Raw genomic sequence first — 17,266 nt, forward strand, 5'->3', positions numbered from 1 at the left:
GTCTCATGATGCAGTGACCCAAGACTCCGTCTTGCGTCTAGCTCAACGGAGCTGGTGGTATCGCAGCCAGCGCCTTTCCACACCCTCGACGCTTCATCAGCACGGCACAGCACGTCTTCAATGATTAGAGGTTAGCGAATGGCTGAATCCCAGTCCCGCGGGCTTCCGGCACGCGCAGAGAATGATCGGACGGAAGACACAGGCCTTGCCTCCGCCTCGATCCAGGAATGGTCTAAATTTATTCTCAGCCCGCCATGGTCTAGTCATCCCGGGCCTCCGGCTCGCTGACACGGGGAGGGGGAGGGGGCATGCTGGCCTGTCACCTTGTCCCAAGTACACGGTACGAAACGAGTGGCTTGGCCTGTTCGAGAGACGAGGACCGACACTGATGGCCGATTCTTCATTAGAAGGCTCTCCTTTTGTGGCCAATTTCAACGGATTCCGTGAGAAACCTGTTTGCCGTATGGGACTCTTGCGTCACCGGCAAAAGAGATGGATGTAGCAACTGTGCTGTGCTGGGCTGGACTGGCTTATCACCCACTCACTCTGGCCCTGGATCCTCGACTGTCCCAACAAGGTTGCATGAAAGCACACCCTCTTCCCCCCACAACCCCATAAAACGACGTCAAAACGCACTTAGACCAGGATGCCGGGGTAAAGCTTCGTGGGGCAGCCCGTGGGGGGCTCACACAACGTCAACTGGCCCCAAACCGCCTAGAGGGTGACTCGTGCCCAAGTAGTGTAGGCGACTTGGAAGCGGCCGCATGTGGCTCGAAGCCATGATAAGGCAACTTGTCAGTCTCGGGCGCAACCGGAGCAGGCGCACTTCGTCCCGACGGTTGATCCTTCTCCTCCTCCTCCTCCTTCTCACTCCACACCCCCTGGTTTCGGGAAGCACGGTCACAGCCGACATGCTACGAGGGCGCAGAATACCTTGCCCATCACTATGATGTTTGTGTGTTGAAGGACGAGCCGGTCTCTCGCCGTTCGAGATGAACTTTGCACCATACGGAGGTCCATGGCCGTATGAACAGTCCCCTCCATCGCTTACGCGCTTCATTGATCGAAGTTGTCCCCCCCTCGACAACTCGCGATCAGTCCTACCCTCCCCTGCACTCAAATCACCACCTGATACTCATGTCCTACTTGCCGTACCAGATTGCGACATTGCCGCAGCCCCACGCCGGGAGATTTATTCCCTTTGGGCCAAGCTCTTGGGGAAGGGAAACGCATCAAGTCCCCGCCTCATATGGGTTTCTTAATCATGAGGGTTAGCGAGCGCATGTGCTCTGGTGAGAAGCGCAAGCTGGCGCCATCACACCATCCCTACAGTAGTCCACGGGTCAGCATCAGGCGGAACCGTCAAGTGGAGGAGAATCGCTTCCCTTCCGTCTAAGCGCCCGCAAGTATGTCTCGGTTCTGAGATCATGTTTCAACAGGCCCATCTCGAGAAGGAGACATAGGTTGAACCCAAAGCCCCCCCTCCCCCTATACCAGAGGAGCGTGACAATGAGGTCGCTCTGTCACCTGGGCTATCCGGACTCTTTAGGCCCCCGACGGGGGTTTGGGCACAGAAAAAGCAAGCCGTTTGCCTGCCCGGACCCAGGCATTCACAAAAGCGTTGGCTAAATCCCATCACGCCAGGCTGTCTTGGTGAGCAAGCCAGTCAGCCAGCCATATAGCCGCGTCATGTCTCTCATCTCGTTTCCCGCATCCGCACTTCCCCGGGGGCACTGGCCGCCTTGACCAGCATGGGCGAAAGACAATGCGCAACCTTTCACGGACGGCCTCGCCCGCGTGCCATGTCTCGAAAAAGCAATTTCATCTCAACGCCGCTTCGAATCGGAACGCTTTCCAGGCGCGGGTAAAAAAAAAAAAAGAAAAGAAGAGAAAAAAGGACGCTGCGCCGCCATCCCTCGGAACCCCGTACCCCATGGGCCTGCTTCCGTGGCTTTGGCGATCGTCTGGACACCACGACGCCCTATTGTCTTGGGGATGTACGTACCGCGTCATCCGTCCACCATTCGAGGAAAGGAGTAATTATGCGTCCCATCACACCCTCCCAGAACAACAGTGTGCGCCCCAATTCGACTTGCCGTGGGGGGAACGACATGGCGGTGAGCGTACGAGTGTAATCAGGCAAAGGCGTATACGCGTGGCCCTTTGGGTCGTCTGTTGAGGGAGGGAGGCAAACAGAACTCGTGCGCGCATCGAGGCAGCGCACGCCGAGGCGAGCAAGGCGAGCGAGGTGTGCACAACAGGATGCTATTTGTCTTGCTCGTGAGGGGGGGGGGGGGGGGTGGTGCCCGTGATTCAAACACGGGAAACGATGGCAGAGAGTGGGTCCCATGTCGCTTTTCGCTCGGTCTACGCCTTCTCTCGAGGCGAGGGCAAAAAGCTCGATAGGAAGACAAGAGAAGGAGACATTGCGACGGCCTTACGCCAGTGTCATACCACATCCGGAACCGGACCTGTTAACCAGCGGTGGTGATGTGGTCCTCGTCTCCAGCCCGGCCCTCGTGGAAGAAGGGCTGGCATGCCAGCACCCGCGAAGGCAAGCCACCAAGCACGGATATTTGCGGCGGTCTCTCACATGTGACGGGGGAAGGAAGGAAGGAAGGGGGGGGGTGGGGTCTTTGTGACTACGGACTCAACCGGCGGGACGGAAACCTTTTATTTTTATTTTTATTTTTTCTAATTTTCGTAGCATCATCACAGGCCAGCGACACGGTTCTCGCATGCGCGCCGCCCTCATTGGTGACAGGGAGAGAGTGAGCAGTGACATGTGCGTTGACTCAAAATCCCCCCCCCAAGAGCCAACAACACGGCACCGGGCATTCAACGATTTAGCCCAAGGGGGGGGGGGGGGGGGGGGGGAAGCGCGGATGGCAACCGACCATCCGAAGGCTGACGAAAGGGATGAGAAAGGGCGTCGCGCGGAACTAAGAAGCAAACAGGTCTGAGGGTTGCGACGGCATCCCCCAAAAGGCCGCGCACGCCTCAAATGTAGGTAGGCAAGTACACACGTACGGTAGTACCTTCTCAGTGCTCGACGAGTCGGTTTAAGCACGCAAGTTGGACCTGGACCGTTCGTTCCTGGCCCAACAGCGACTCTCGCCACCCAACTACCGAACCCACCATCCCTCCAAAGACGCCCAAGCTGCTCCTCCCCAGAAAGCTAACCCACACCTCTCAACCCCACCATACACAGGCGGTATCCATACATAAAACTAGTGTACCCATCCGTGTATACCGACAATACATACCGTATCCTCTGGTTAAATTGGGCTTTAGCTACTGCACGAGCTAACGGCAAGGGGTATCGCGGCCGCTGGAAAGCGGTTGGCGTGCTGGCAGAAAGCAGGAGCCTGGATGGGTGAGTGGCAAGCAAGTGGATGGGTGGATAGGTGGGTTTATTGACCGCCTACTATATTAGACTTAGCGATGTGGTTATCCACTTTGCCTCTTACCGTTAGCTTGTGCAGTAGCTAAAGCCCAATTTAACCAGAGGATACGGTACCGTACCTATATAACATGGGGAAGAACAACATCAAGAATTAAAAAAAATAAAAATAAAAATAAACCAGAGCAGTGACGATTTCTGGGGCAGTGACAATTTCTGAGCCAATCATTGACCGAGACCTCTCTGGGGAAACAGGCATGCCACTGCCCGCACTACCCCCCCCCCCCCATCCTCCCTCCCTCCCTCGCTCGTCCTTTCCCCCCTTTGGGCCCGTCGGCGCCCCTTGGCGTATGCAGGTCAGTTCCCCCGAGTCGCCGTTTCGTACAAGTTGACCACCCCGCGAACTCCGGGGCAGCCGCACGACTTACCTATTCTTGGCCTGCCCTGCCCTGCCCTGCTTGGCGCGGTGTTGCGTAGCCGCGACGATCCAATGTACCTAATCAACCAGGGGGGGGCAGCGAGAAAGGAAAGGGACAGAATGGAAAGGATTCCTTTATGCGGAGGGTGGTGTAACTGATCACCCTACGATCATCATACGGGGTTCAACAATCGACTTTTTCCATCTCTTCTTTTTCCGTCCTGCCTCCGCCTCACCCCACAGGAGAAAGACCGGTGTGTGTGTGTGTGTGTGTGTGCGTGTTCTGTCAACGCGCACATATGTCAGGGACAGTGGGGCGGGATGTGATATCATCATCCCCATACGTAATGACGCTCGTTTCAATTTTTCTTCTTTTTTTTTCGTCCCCCATTGATGTTGTATCCCCCCCCCCCCCCGAAAAAAAACCTGGAGGAAGGGACGTCAAGGAGGGGTTTAGTTTGACAGGGGGCTTGAAGGCTATCAGTAAGAGGGCAGAGGGTCCCCAGGGGGGGAGGGACCTGACTCTTGCACGCTCACTTTGGCCGGCCCTCCGTCGGGAGAACCCACATCCTACATCATTCCATCAGGTTATCGAAAATGATACCGACCTTTCGAGGCATGCCGTGATCCGTAGGGATGTGCTCCCTCCCCCCTTTGACGTAGCCGACGGGGCAGAACCGGAGGGGGAGGGGCTTGTGGAGGGGGGGGGAACCATCTCCACGAGGATAAGGGTTTTCCCAACGCGTGCCACCCCCGTTCTCATAGTCTCATTAGACTCATGAGTCGAGGCACGATGGTTGTCCATGAGGCGCGCCCGGCAGGCAAAGACGAGAAAGGAAATGGAAATAACAGATAACGCGCACGTAGCGTACATAGTATACTACGTAAGACGTGGAGGTCGATCACGGGGGCGGGGCGTCTGGGGGTGTGCATGCGTGCGTTCTTGTGTGTGTGTGTGTATGAGTTGCCGCCTAGGGCCTAGTAGGACCTAGTATCTCTCTCTCTCTCTCTCTTGCCCGCCTCGACTCAACTCCCAGCCCTGGAACGAGATAGGGCCGAGATGGGATAAGGCGTGTGTTGTGCCTTGGCACCCGGGTGACGAAAAAGAGGGCCGCTTTTCCTAACCACTACCATATGGTAACCGGCCATCTTTTTTTTTTTTTTTTGGTCACTAGATTGCTTGGTTTGCGTCAGCCCAAGGGTAACAAGTCCAAAGAGGAAAGGAAAAAAAACCAGATCGACAGAGAGAAAGAGGGAGCACCGTTACCTTGAGGGTTTACTTCATCAGAGGGAACCAGAGATTGGGGCCGGAAAACGTACGGCAGGGCACTGTTCCTCCTTCCCATCCCGCTCTCTATCCCCAAACAAACGGCCGCCTGGGCACGGATCCGATCATCGGGCCTGGACGGGGGGAGAGAAGGAAGGAAGGGGGAGCGAGGCCGTTCTGGTGTGTGCGGGTGGCCTCATCTCACACCCGCTTTTGAACACGAGGCAGCATTGGCACGAGTCACACTCATACACGACTCAAGATAGCACTGCATCATTAATGTACGAGCAAAATGTGAGTCCAAGTAGCCTTCTCACTTTGGATTCTCTTCCTTGAAAAAGGGGGGAGGGGATGATTCGAGGTATCCAGTCTCTCGTTCTAAGAACAGTCAAGAAAATAAAAAGCCAAAAACCTTCGTCAAGCCAGCCTAGGCGGCGACGTAATCTGAGTAACGAAATGGAAAACAAATCAGCGCTTCCCTCTGCGCTGGAGGATTCCGACCGCCCAAATGGCTCTCTTTCCGTGCAAGAGGCTCGTCATGTACACCGATAACCACCCAAGAATTCCCTGCCACCCCGTCTATAGCTTGATATCTCGACAAAACCCGCCCGTTTACAAATAGACCAGAACACATTTGAGAATAGGACGGGTTTGACGACCCATTGGCGTTCTCTTACACACACACACACACACACACACACACCACACGCTCACCATCACTCTTTCAAACTCCATTGCCCTTCACGTAAGAGAAAAACCCATCGAGAAATAAGACAGAGAAAAAGAAAAAGTGCTTTTCGTTGGTGGGGAGGGGAGTCGTGAATCCAATCTCTGGTTGCTCATCCATCGAGGTAGGAGTCTATAAGGTCCGAGTTTGGCCGCCGCCGCCGCCGCCGCAGTAGGACGGCGAGGGAATCCCATCGATTCTTTGACGTTGTTTGTATTGGTTTTTTGTGCGTAATTAAGCAAAGAAGTCGTGGTCGGCCAACTCTTGTCAATTCGAAATACCCGAAAACGCCGTTCTATCCCGTCTATCGCCCATGTCGTAAAGTCGTAGCCACTTCAGAGTCCGTTTCCGTTACATCCGGTCCATGAGGTCACCGCCGGCAATGCTGCCGCTGTTAGAACTCCTGCCGCTTTGGAAACCGTCGCTTCCATCGAGGAGCTGGTGGACGCCAATCTTGGGTACAGGCAGTTTCCTGCTGGCGTCAGGCCGGCTGATGATGTCTGTCAAGGAAGTACCGCTGCGGCCGGGGGTTCCGGCGCTGGTGGGTGCCGGGGCCGGCGGCAGGTAAGGGGTCTCCAGGTGAGGCTCGAGGGGAGCCAGAGCTGGGGGAGCAGCATGCTGCAGAGAGAGGTTGCGGAGAGAAGGCAGCTCGTAGCCCATGGGCCGCAGTCTCGGGGAGTGGGCGGGAGTGGCGATGGGAGTGTGGTCCGGGGTAGGCGACAAAGAGTCGTGGGAAAAGGTAGGAGAGGAGGGTGCCGTGGAGTTGGGCGAGTTGGGACGAGACCTCTTCGCGTGACGAGAGCCAGAGTAGTGGTCATCGTTGTGCTCGTCGTTGGAATGCGATCTCGACATGTGGTAGGCGGAGAGAGAAGGGAGGTGGCCGCGCGAGTTGTGCAGGCTGTGGGAGTAGTAGGGATGATGCCTGGCGCTAGATCCGTGGAAAGGCGGCGCGGTGTGGGTCTCGCGCTCGACCTGGTTGGCGGCCTTTGCCAAGATGGAGATGTCCATGTTCGAGTTGCTCTGGAACTGGCGCCCAAAGGGGCTGCCATGGCCTTGCTGAGCGGGTAGGACGTAGGTAGAGAAGGAGTGCGGAGGAGAGACGTTGGGAGAAGACAAGCTCGAGGTCGGGGCAGATCGAATCGTCTTGGGCGCCGGGGGAGGGGCCATCATGCCGTCCTGGGGCATGTGCGACTGCGGACCCGAGTTGTACTGGTTCTTGCCCCGTCTCGAGTTGGGGTTGCTATGTATCCTCGAGTGACGGGTGAGCTCGTCGGAGCGGGAGAACTTCTTGCTGCATCCAGGGTACTGGCAAGCGTGAGGCTTTTCTCCCGTGTGGGTGCGGATGTGTCTCGTCTGGTGCTCAAGGCGGTGAAAGGCCTTGTCGCACAAGGGGCACTTGTAGGGACGAGGCAGCTCGTTGGGGTTCTCGGCGGTCTGGCCGGGTAGAGGGCCCTTGGGCTTCAGCTCGTTGAGCTGACCCAGCCTCGTGGTTTCCATGACGTCGCCCGAAATCATGTTATCCGTCTTATCGGGGTTGAGTAGACTTGAAAAATTGAAAGGAGACGACTGTGTCTGTTGCATGTGATCACCCATTGGCCCTGTTGATCCAGAGCTGGGCGTCTTGGTGCGCAGTAGAGATATGCTTCTTTGCTTCTTTTGCGGTAGTGGTCGACTTGATTATCGTCGAGTTCAAGAACCGGCTCAGGTATCGTGAGTGCGGTTCCGAGTGGTTATGGGGTTGTTGTCTGGAGTGGGCGTAAAAGAGTCGGAGGAAGATGAATGAGGTGGGTGTGTGGGTGGCGGGATATATAAGTTATGCGAGTCGAGCTCGCTGCTGTAAGTGGGTAGTGGTGGTGGTGGTGGGTGGGTGGGTGTAAAAAAGCTTTGGCTTTGGGGGGATGGGGGAGGGGTTTACTGAGGGGTGTCCCGGGGTAAAGTTGCTGGTCAGCGGATAATGACAAGAGGTTGGCGTAACAATTTTCTTCTCTTCCAAAAGAACGAACAGAGCAGAGTCGGGGGAGGAAAGGACGGGGCTGTAGTTTTAAATGGCAAGAGGGAGGGTAGAGAGAGCAGCGTTATCAGAAGGAAAGAAGGGAAGGGGGGGGGGGGGGGGGGGGGAGACGTGGGAGTGAGCCAAGAACGACAGGGTGGGTGGGTGAGAAAGACGACGGAAAGAGGTAGGTGTGAAAGCGAGGACGGTGTGGATGATGGGCTGTGGTAGGTGATGAATGTGGATAATGGATGAGGGTAGGGTGTGGTGTGGTGTGGGCGGGTATCTATCTGTATCTCCCACTCTGCCTGGTCTCCGTCACGAAGTCCTGGAGTCGTGGGCTTTGGGTCGGGTCCCCGTCCCTGACTCCCTGTCTGCTTGCTCCTCCTGATCCTGGTCTCCCGGCTGCTGCTGGGATTCGCACCCTCACTTCCTCCTGCCTCCCTCCCCCTTGGTCTTTCCGTGTTCCCGAACCGGCTTAGTGCTTTGTATTTATGCATCCTTTTTCTTCCTTTCGCCTATGCTTCTGGGGCACTTCTCAGGGCCCGGAGAGAAAGAGGGGACACTGGGCCTCCTCGAACCAAATCTAGAACTCCCCAGTTTACCTAACAATAAGTAAGTTCGGCGCATGAAGGGAGGGAACGAGGAGAACCGGAAAGGAAAAAAAAAAGGGAAGAAAAAAGACCGAGGGAGCAGGAGCCTGTGAGGTTCCCACTACGACATAACACAACACACGACACGACGGATGGATAGTACTTGCGCAATGTACATCAAAAGTGGAGGGTACTTGGGAAAGAACAGCTATATGGCGAGCTGCGGGTGCGAATGCGGGACGACGACCCCCATGGCCCTCCGCTTGACCCTTACCCTTCCCTTTCCCCTTCCCCATACAAGCAATTATGCCATTTCCAGCGCCAGATCCGCCAACAGAAACAAGCACAAGCGTAGCAAGCCCGTAGCAGAAGCGGCGGCAGTATAGGACTACTGGGTGGGTCCTCTGCCAGGGCAGCGCACAGGGCCGCATCGGGAATCACACCCACACCCGTGTCGGTCGGCAACTCAAACAGGGCTGGGGGAGAGAGGCTCGGTATGTAAGGTACTGGGTGTGCTTTGCCTTGCGCAGACCGAGAGAAGAACCGGGGAGGGTGGAGAGAAGGAGGGAGAGGTCGCAGTATGGACTGGGTGAGTTGCGTCGTTTGTCGGAAGATATCCGATATGGAGCAGGCCGTGTCGACCAAGCCAGTCACAGTAGTGGGTTATGGATACCTAGATGTTTTACCATGGTAGGAGGCGGCAGCGGCAGTGGAAAAAAAAATGGAAAAAAAAGAAAAGAAAAAGAACCGGTTGCGAGAACTGGGTCAGGGATACAACACACACATACGTAGTGTACGCGCGCTAGAGTCGCTGGGCCCTGTCTGTCTGGGCTTTCTTTCTGGCTCCTGGTGCCGGGCTCTGGCAGTGAAGACAACGACGTCCAGTAGCAGGAAACATGTGGGTTGAATGGGATAAGAGGCGGGGGGGAGGGGGGGCGTGTGAAAGACTACTGACCATCTGGAGAGAGCGCGGGTGAAGGGGAACGATGAAGGAGGCGTGTGCCTCGGAAGACGAAAGAGAGTGAGAAAAAGGGGGGGGCGTGTTACGGCCGGGCGTTTAGCCTCCACTCTCCACAAGTTCTAGATCCACCCCGAGAAAAAGCTAAGAGAGACGTGCTCTGCTCTCCCGGAGAGATCGATACGTACCGCGTATCGCCCTGGCTCCAGATTATCTCTTTTTTTCCCCTCCTTGGCCGCCAATGTACCCAAGTACCTTCTTCAGGCCTCCAAGCTCTCTCCACGCAAGGTACGCGCACCATCAGATACCGACCTGCCCTGGTTGGGGTTTTGCGACAGGGCGGAGAAGGGAACTGGGGAGAGCCGGTACGTACCCCCATTTTCATTTCGTACCTGCCTTTTTTCCTTTCCTCCCTCTGTCTGTCTCTGTGTGTGGTGCGTGGGAGGTGAGAGGGTACCCAAGTACCTCAGCATTTTCACCTGCCGAATTGTACGGGTTGTATCCGTATTCCGTACGGGTATGTTAATCAGCCTTTCCTTCCCTCTTCTCTTCTGTTTTGACTTGGCCGCTTGTGTTACATACTATGCAGTACCTAGTGTACTATGCATGTAGTATGCCCGACACTACTGGCATCATCGACATCCCGAAGTATAGCCAGCAAGTCGCATCATCATCATCGCCGCCATCGCCATCACCGTTGGCAATCGCAGCCATCAGGTCAGCAACTGGGATGATGCCGTCGTGTCAGTCGACATTTGGGCAAACTCGTGGGCTCCGTTTCCTCGCACCCCAGTCCGGAAGCTGTCGTGCGCTATTACACCAACGTCCATGTCCATGAGGCAAAGAAGGCCCTTATCCCCCATCCAAGAAAAAGAAGAAGAAGAAGAAACGGATGAAAAAAAAAAAAAAAAAAAACTGGAAAAAAGAAAATCGCTCTCGTCGTGCTCCTGGTCTGTGTGTGGCAGGCCCGCTGTGGTCTTTGGTGGGAATCGAAATACATAAATGAAATTATCTGCCTGGCTTGTTGGCCTGTCCGTGGTGAATTCTCGGCCTCATTCGCAATATTGCTATCCACCCTGCGTATCCGTCGCATTTTCTCTTCTCCAGTATCGTATCGCCGCCGCTATTCCCGCTCTCCTCTTGATCCGCCTCCGCCCCCCCCCCTCCCCCCCCCTACACCAATTTCCCAATCGTGAACCACATCTCGGCCTAATGCCGATACGTGCCTCCCGATTGCGGCCAAGTCTACTTTTTGTACGGGCGATACAAGTACGGGTCCGCCTCTGACCTACATGATGGAACAAGGCCTCGGTGCAACGTGGGCAGATTTTCCTCAATAAACAACCCTGCCAAGCCCATGCTCAATCCCGCTTGCCCTTCCCCAGGACCTCTGAGATTAGCTCCTAGCCCGGTCCTGGCTCCTGGCTCCTGTCTCCTGTCTCCTCAGTGACACTGACTGCGCTGGAACATGTACCATATGTCTGCGGGCGGACGCGGGGGGGTGTGTGGGGGGGAGACGGTGAGGCGACAGAAGAGGTGGCTTAGTCGTGATAACCCCCAAGCTTGTGCCACCATCTCGTTGTTTGATTGGCTGGCAGGGCGCTGGGGAAGCTATTCGGGGAAGACGAAGCAAATCAAAATGTACGAGGGACACCCGAGCAACAACAAAAAGAGAAAAGGGGCCCCCTCGTCACGCAATGTCGCCTCGCCGATGGCACAATTCTCCCGTGCACCCCTCATCGCCAGATTCCTACCCCGTGGGACGGGGGCTGGGCCTTGAACCCGCGGGAGCCTGCATTTATTGGCAAGAGGCAAAATCTGGGGGAACAGCGCCGTTCCACCTCCACCAGGAGCGCCCCCTCTCTCATGCCTTCATCTCACGAGCATCAGCTGAGGCAGAGTCCGGCCCCGATGCCACTGCTCATTCGCCTGAACCCGACCCCGGGATCGCCATGCCAGTCAGTTGCCGGCATGCCAATCAAGGGCCGCGTTGTGGCATGGCCGTTGCCTGGCATGGGCATGGCATGAGCACGGCGAAGCGCATACAAAGGAAGTCCAATGAGCTCGTCCTATACAGCCCCCGGCCCCCCCAGTCGTTTAGGCCGCCGCTTCTGCATTGTAGCCGGAGCTTGCGGTTGGTTCCGAGACGAGAAGGAACGTCCTCGTCTTTGTGCCGGCCGTAATACAGTACACAAGACAGCTTGCTTATCCGAGCTGACGCGGCGTTGCGATCCGACTTGCTCAGCTCGCGATGAAATGAGGTTGAAACTGTGACCGAAGCGGAAAGGCATTCGCCTTGTTTGTAGCCTGTCGCCGTTCCAAGCAACAGGGCAGGGCCGCCAGAGTTGTCGACCTACCGCCGTAAGAGAGGTCGCCACACGGGATCCGAAATAACTGTGCCGGCCATGTTTGTCACTTTGTGAGACAATTCGACACCGGCCGCTTTCTTTCGTCCTTGCCTACCCCTTTCCTGGCTGCGATTGTCCAGCGTGTCAATCAAAGGAGCGAGCGAGGCTCCGTTGCCCAGAGATATTATTGACGGTCGCGCCTTTACGCTCCCGACGGAGGTGTGGGGGTCATTGTTCTGTCAAGCGCCTTTTTTAGCCCCCTCCCTTGAGATAAGAGCGTTGGAGTGGTACCGAATCCCGGCCATAAAATGTGTGTGACGGGTTCATATGAGAGCCTTGCAAAGTGTCATTCATATCCATCACCAGACACCCCTCAAACCAGGACCCTTCACGCATGTCGATCCAACTTTTCGCCGGCTTCACCGCAACACCACCAGGGGGTCGTGGTCATCGGGGCCACCCAGCCTCGCTCAGCTCCTCAGCCGACCTAGTCAAACGGGCCAAGGAATGAGGTCAGTGAAGAAATCTGCGTTGTTCTGTAGTTTATCGTTCTCGATTGTAGGTTGGTGCGTCTTGGTGTCTCTGTTGTTTGTCTTGCCTGGTCTTGTCGCTACTCCACTGCGCGGCAAACGCGAGAGCGATAAATGCGAAATGAAAATAAGAGCCAGAGGCTCCGAAGGGACAAGGGCCTTGTCGCGGATGACTCAACATATGTACCTCGTCGTGGCATCCTCCGCGCTCGCCAGCGCGAGAGGCAAGCTGCGTGATCCGCAACGCCCCATAGATAAGCTGGGAAAGCCGCCGAGGGCTTAATCCGGGGGTTCCCCTTGGAACAGATTCCCACACGCCTACCCTGTGAATCCACCACCAGAAATCTCTGGGCGAAATCTCGACCACAGGGTTGGGCACTTGTACGCCTCGGTGGCCCTCGGTCGTCTTTGGCCGAGTGCAATATGTCCGCTTCCCTCTCTGTCTGCGAACACGCACGATAACGAGATATTAGGGTTGGCTATGGAGAGCCACACTCAACGAGTCGCCGATTCCGTTGGCCGAGGCTCGGAGGTCTTGTCGAGATCGAAAGAGGAAATTTCGGTTGGTACTGATTTGGTCGCCTCTTTGGTCTTTCCGCCTGTTTCGAAGGTCATGGATTGGCACGGTCTCGCTTCACCAGCGGCAGTGATTGTGTTCTTGCAGTTGGCGGATAGACGGGAACACATCCTCTCGGGCGATTATAGAGATGTTTCAAGACTTCAGTCTAGCATAGCAGCAACGTGGGGGTATTGCTTCCATCAGTGTCCACGAGCCCTACCTATCCTAGCATGCCCATCGCCGTCAAGCCATCCTCTCGCTCACAGTTCCCATTGGCGTTAGGAGACCTGAGATCTGCAGGCGGCGTCGCTAGTATCAGGTCCGCAATCCTATAATGGCATCGGATGGACAGATAGCCCATCGTCCAACTGCCATTTCCAGGTGACCTACCTTCCCGGTACAGTCGATCCCCGTGCAGTCCCAGGCGCTAAGCTTGTTAAGGAATCCCGGGGAGGCTCCAAGAGACCCTGTCCCGAGATTTGGGTACCCGCGAGATCTGCTCATCCCCATACTTTCTTCTTGACGCCCAAGCCATTTGGCCTTTCGGACGTGAGCTCCGGGCGTAAGAGCCTACGGGACTCATGTTCTATTCTGGATTCTGGAGCATGCCAACCCCATTATTCACGCTGAAAGCCCAAGCTGCGACATATCGTTCCAGTCAGCGTGTGTATTTGTGTGCGACGATTGGGAATAAAAGGGGGGGAAAGTGATGGCATGTGACGGCGACATGATGAGGTGATTTAATGACCTTCAATGTCTGTTAAAGGATGGAAACAAGTGAATCTGATAGGGGCCTGTTGCGCCGACCAGTTTGTTGTCGGCGGATTTGTCAAGTAACTCCAACAACTTCCAATGGCTTGTTGGAGACGTAATTGTCATAGTTCAGAAAAGTCTGGCTAGTATCCTCTACGCCCCGATCTATGCGGCCGGCAACGTCTGGCTGCACACAGATGCTCTGCGTTACACGATGCCTCAAGGATAGCATGTTGTTGGCAGCAGGATGTTGTGTCAAGTCGTTTCTTAAAGATCCTATCGCCGCCGTCCAAATTTGCCTTTGGCTCGGAGAATGATTGTCGTCCTCAGTTGTGTTTTCCTGCTTCTGGCGTGTTGCCGAGCCTTGCCTGTCGTCAAGCAGGGAGCCCCGTCTTTGACGGAGAGTCACTCCTGTTTCGAACGCGCGCTACTACGATAATGGTTGATGCATTCTGTGAGATTCGTGCCATGTTGTAACGGACTTGGGAGTTGTAAAATATATGAAGTATCGCACGCTCATCACACGACGCTTGTCACCGGGTAGGCTCACAATCTCCGACAATAGTCGCGGGGCACAACGATGATCTTGCTTAACGCGTACCTGCGTGCGGGGACCGACATGCCACTGCACTTCGGCTTGTGGTTTTGCTGTCTTGCTCAACAAGACACGAAATCCTTTGTCTTGCCGGAGAGAACCCCGGGCCGAGGTCGACGCCCCGCCCCTGAAGGAGCGCCCTAGATGTCCCGAACATCTCTAAACCTGTCTTGGACCTATCGAGCTGATAACGGCTGGATGATAAGGCCCGAGACTCTAGAATCCGGGGCTTTGAACTCGAAGGGCGTACCGAGTAGCAAGCGCCGAAGCAACTAGCTCTTGTAAAGGCTTTCCAGTGCCATCAGTGGGCATGCAGCCGCTCTGTTTCTCGTAGTCAGTGGAATACGAAATTTGCCGGTCATGACTCGGTTCCCACTTCTTGCTTCGACGGTTAAGCGGAAATGACCCGAACTGGAGCTGCCCAAGCTTCCCCAGACTTTACTTCACTTTCGGCCTATCCCCGCAAAACGCTTCAAGCGGCGCACTGTGAGCTAGAGTCCAGACGGGTCTTGTCGGTATCATGTGTTTTCTGGCTTGGGTGAAGATTGTCCCGGAGCGCTTGCCAGGACACGCCTGTGTTTGAAACTAGCTTTCTCAAAATGGCGCTATCTGGGGGGCGTGGAAATCAACAGGGGATGGCGTGATACGGGGGAAGCGATACATGGAACGCAGATGGCTGTGGGGAGAGTCAGAGCCACGCCCGGAGGTGCCAAAGTCGTGTTGTTATGGCCCCAAGTCCCCAGTTTTCTGAGGGGAGTGGTCAAGATCCCGAGATTCTCCGACATGCACGAGCAGACAGCTTACTCTGTGCATCCATTTGGTCAAAGCTGGCGGTATGTGAGTGGCGCCTGAAAATCGGTCATATTCTAGTTGCCTCAGGTGAGACGCAAACAGAGAGATTGGTACCACCGAGAACATCCCTCGAGGAGACACCGCGCAGTTTGCTGGAATTCGTGCCGTTGAAAGATTTTGGGTTTGAGAACACATGCCCCTCTTAATATCACATGTGAAAAGATAAGAAAAAAGGGGGGTTACCCCAGGGAGAGTCGGTCCCTTTTGCCTAAAAGAAAAAGTCAAGGATGATGTCAGCGCATAGATTTGGGGAATCGCAATGACTCAAGAGACGGTAACATTCTCCCACGTTTATTTATTTTTTATTTGATAAAATAAAAGCCTGGGGAAGAGCGTACCTTGCATTCGCACATGTTTGCGGAGGCTCGGAGACTTGGCCTGGCCAGAACAGCAGGCAACTTCCGAGTTCTCGCGCCTTCATGTTCTGGTTGACCTCACCTGTGAGCGAGCGACTCCGGGCAGTTTGAAGCGCCGCAAATTGCTGGTCCAAGTTCCGATATCAGTTCCCCACACAAACTGTGGAACGTGAACGAGGCTGAGGAAAACTCCGTTTGCCCTCCGCGTTATCAACCCCGGGTAGTGGCACCCGAGCCACAAAGGGTACGGAGGTGCGCGTCAAAAGTCATGATCCATAGTGCCAAGACCACCCCCTGACCACCTGACCCACTTTATATATTTCTAGCTAATTAGAGCAACAGGATTTATCTGCTTTCCTAGGGCCCTTATAAGAGTAATTTTACTATAATAACTATTATAATAACTATTATAATAATAACTATTATAACTATCTATTATAACTACTTTATACTACTATTATAGCCTATATTAACCCCTACTTATAGGTATTAATTCTTACCTTTTAAAGCTGTATTAGTAGTAAATTAGCTAATAAGGTTATAGCGGCTCTTAATATACCTAAAGTTATAGTTAATAAGATTCTTGCACGTGTAAAAAAGTATAGCTTTAACCCCTCTGCTCCTACCTTCTTTATCTTTCCTAAATACGTTAAAGATGCCCCTTAAGCTAGCTAGCTAAAGAAGGTAACACCTATAGTAAAAGAGCTTGTTGTTAAAAAGGTTTACTATAACTAATATAGTAAGGAAAAGATATATACTAATATAGCTAGTAAGCTATAAAGAGAGCTTAATATAGATATTTTAGCCTTAATAGTCTACTAAATCCTCTAGTAATATAAGTTTAGAAAGTCTAAACTAATAAAGAAGCCTAGCTTAATAGCTTAGATAAAGTAAGAGAGGCTTTTTTAGTGTCTAGTATATTACTACTAGTTACTTAAAGATTAAAAAAAGGTTATTTAGTCTAATAAAATATTAGTAGTCTTAGGCTATTACTATAGTAGCTACTGTCTATAGTAATAAGTATATAAGGCCTATATAAAGTTATATATTTATACTTAATAAAAAGGTTACTTTAAGTTTATATTTTAGAGTTACTTTATATATAATAAGAAAAGCCTTTTTTACTACTAGTTACCTAAGTTAGCTATAATATAGTAAGAAGCTACTACTAAGGTTAAGAAGTTAAATAAGGATCTAGAGCTAGTTAAGCGCCTTAAATAGGAACTAGAGAAAAGGATAGCCTAGCTATAGCTCTAATAGCTCCCTAGCTATAAACTAACTTTTTACTAGAACGCCTATACTAGTAAGTTAGTCTGTAAGGGTAATAGAGGAATTAACTAGTACTATTACTATAAGGAGATCCTCTTACCTAAGCTTTTCCTATTTATTACTAATAAGTGCCTACCTAGCACTATTATTTAAGAGGATAAAGCACCTTCCTATAATTACTACTATATTTACTATATATATACTACCTATAATATCTAGAAGCTTATCTAGTGTAGTAATAGCCTTAATCTTAACCTTATTAAGCCCTATTAGCTGTAAATAAAGCGATTTATAATAAGAAAAGGCGCCCTAACTAACTAGGCTATAGCTAAATAAGCGTAGTAAGAGTGCTAGTAGGTATTACTACAAGAGAAAATCTAGGTATAAATAGAATAGATATTAGCTTATATTAAGGCTATTATTACCCTTAATAGTAGTAATAAGTATAAGGAAGGCTAGCATGCTAGTAAGTATTACTTAGAGGTTAAATATAGTAAATAAATCCTATTAGCAGTAACTAGTAATTATTAATAGTAACTAAATAAGTTACTTAGCTGTAATGTAAAATAGTGGCTGTAATTCACTATAGAGGGCACCCTTGTAATTACCCCTGTTAATTAACAGGGGGTGGTCTTGGCACTATGGATC

General features: G+C 53.0%; 1 protein-coding gene across 1 annotated transcript; it reads right to left on the reverse strand.

The window, feature by feature from the left end:
* Positions 1-6,166: 6,166 nt before the first annotated feature.
* Positions 6,167-7,408, reverse strand: GLRG_06078 (uncharacterized protein; the record flags this gene model as incomplete). The annotated part of the gene is made up of 1 exon (XM_008096763.1): positions 6,167-7,408. One exon carries the CDS (start codon positions 7,406-7,408, stop codon positions 6,167-6,169), a length of 1,242 nt encoding a protein of 413 aa, XP_008094954.1.
* Positions 7,409-17,266: the final 9,858 nt, after the last annotated feature.

Source organism: Colletotrichum graminicola (assembly GCF_000149035.1).
Source record: "Colletotrichum graminicola M1.001 genomic scaffold supercont1.22, whole genome shotgun sequence".
NCBI lineage: Eukaryota > Fungi > Ascomycota > Sordariomycetes > Glomerellales > Glomerellaceae > Colletotrichum > Colletotrichum graminicola.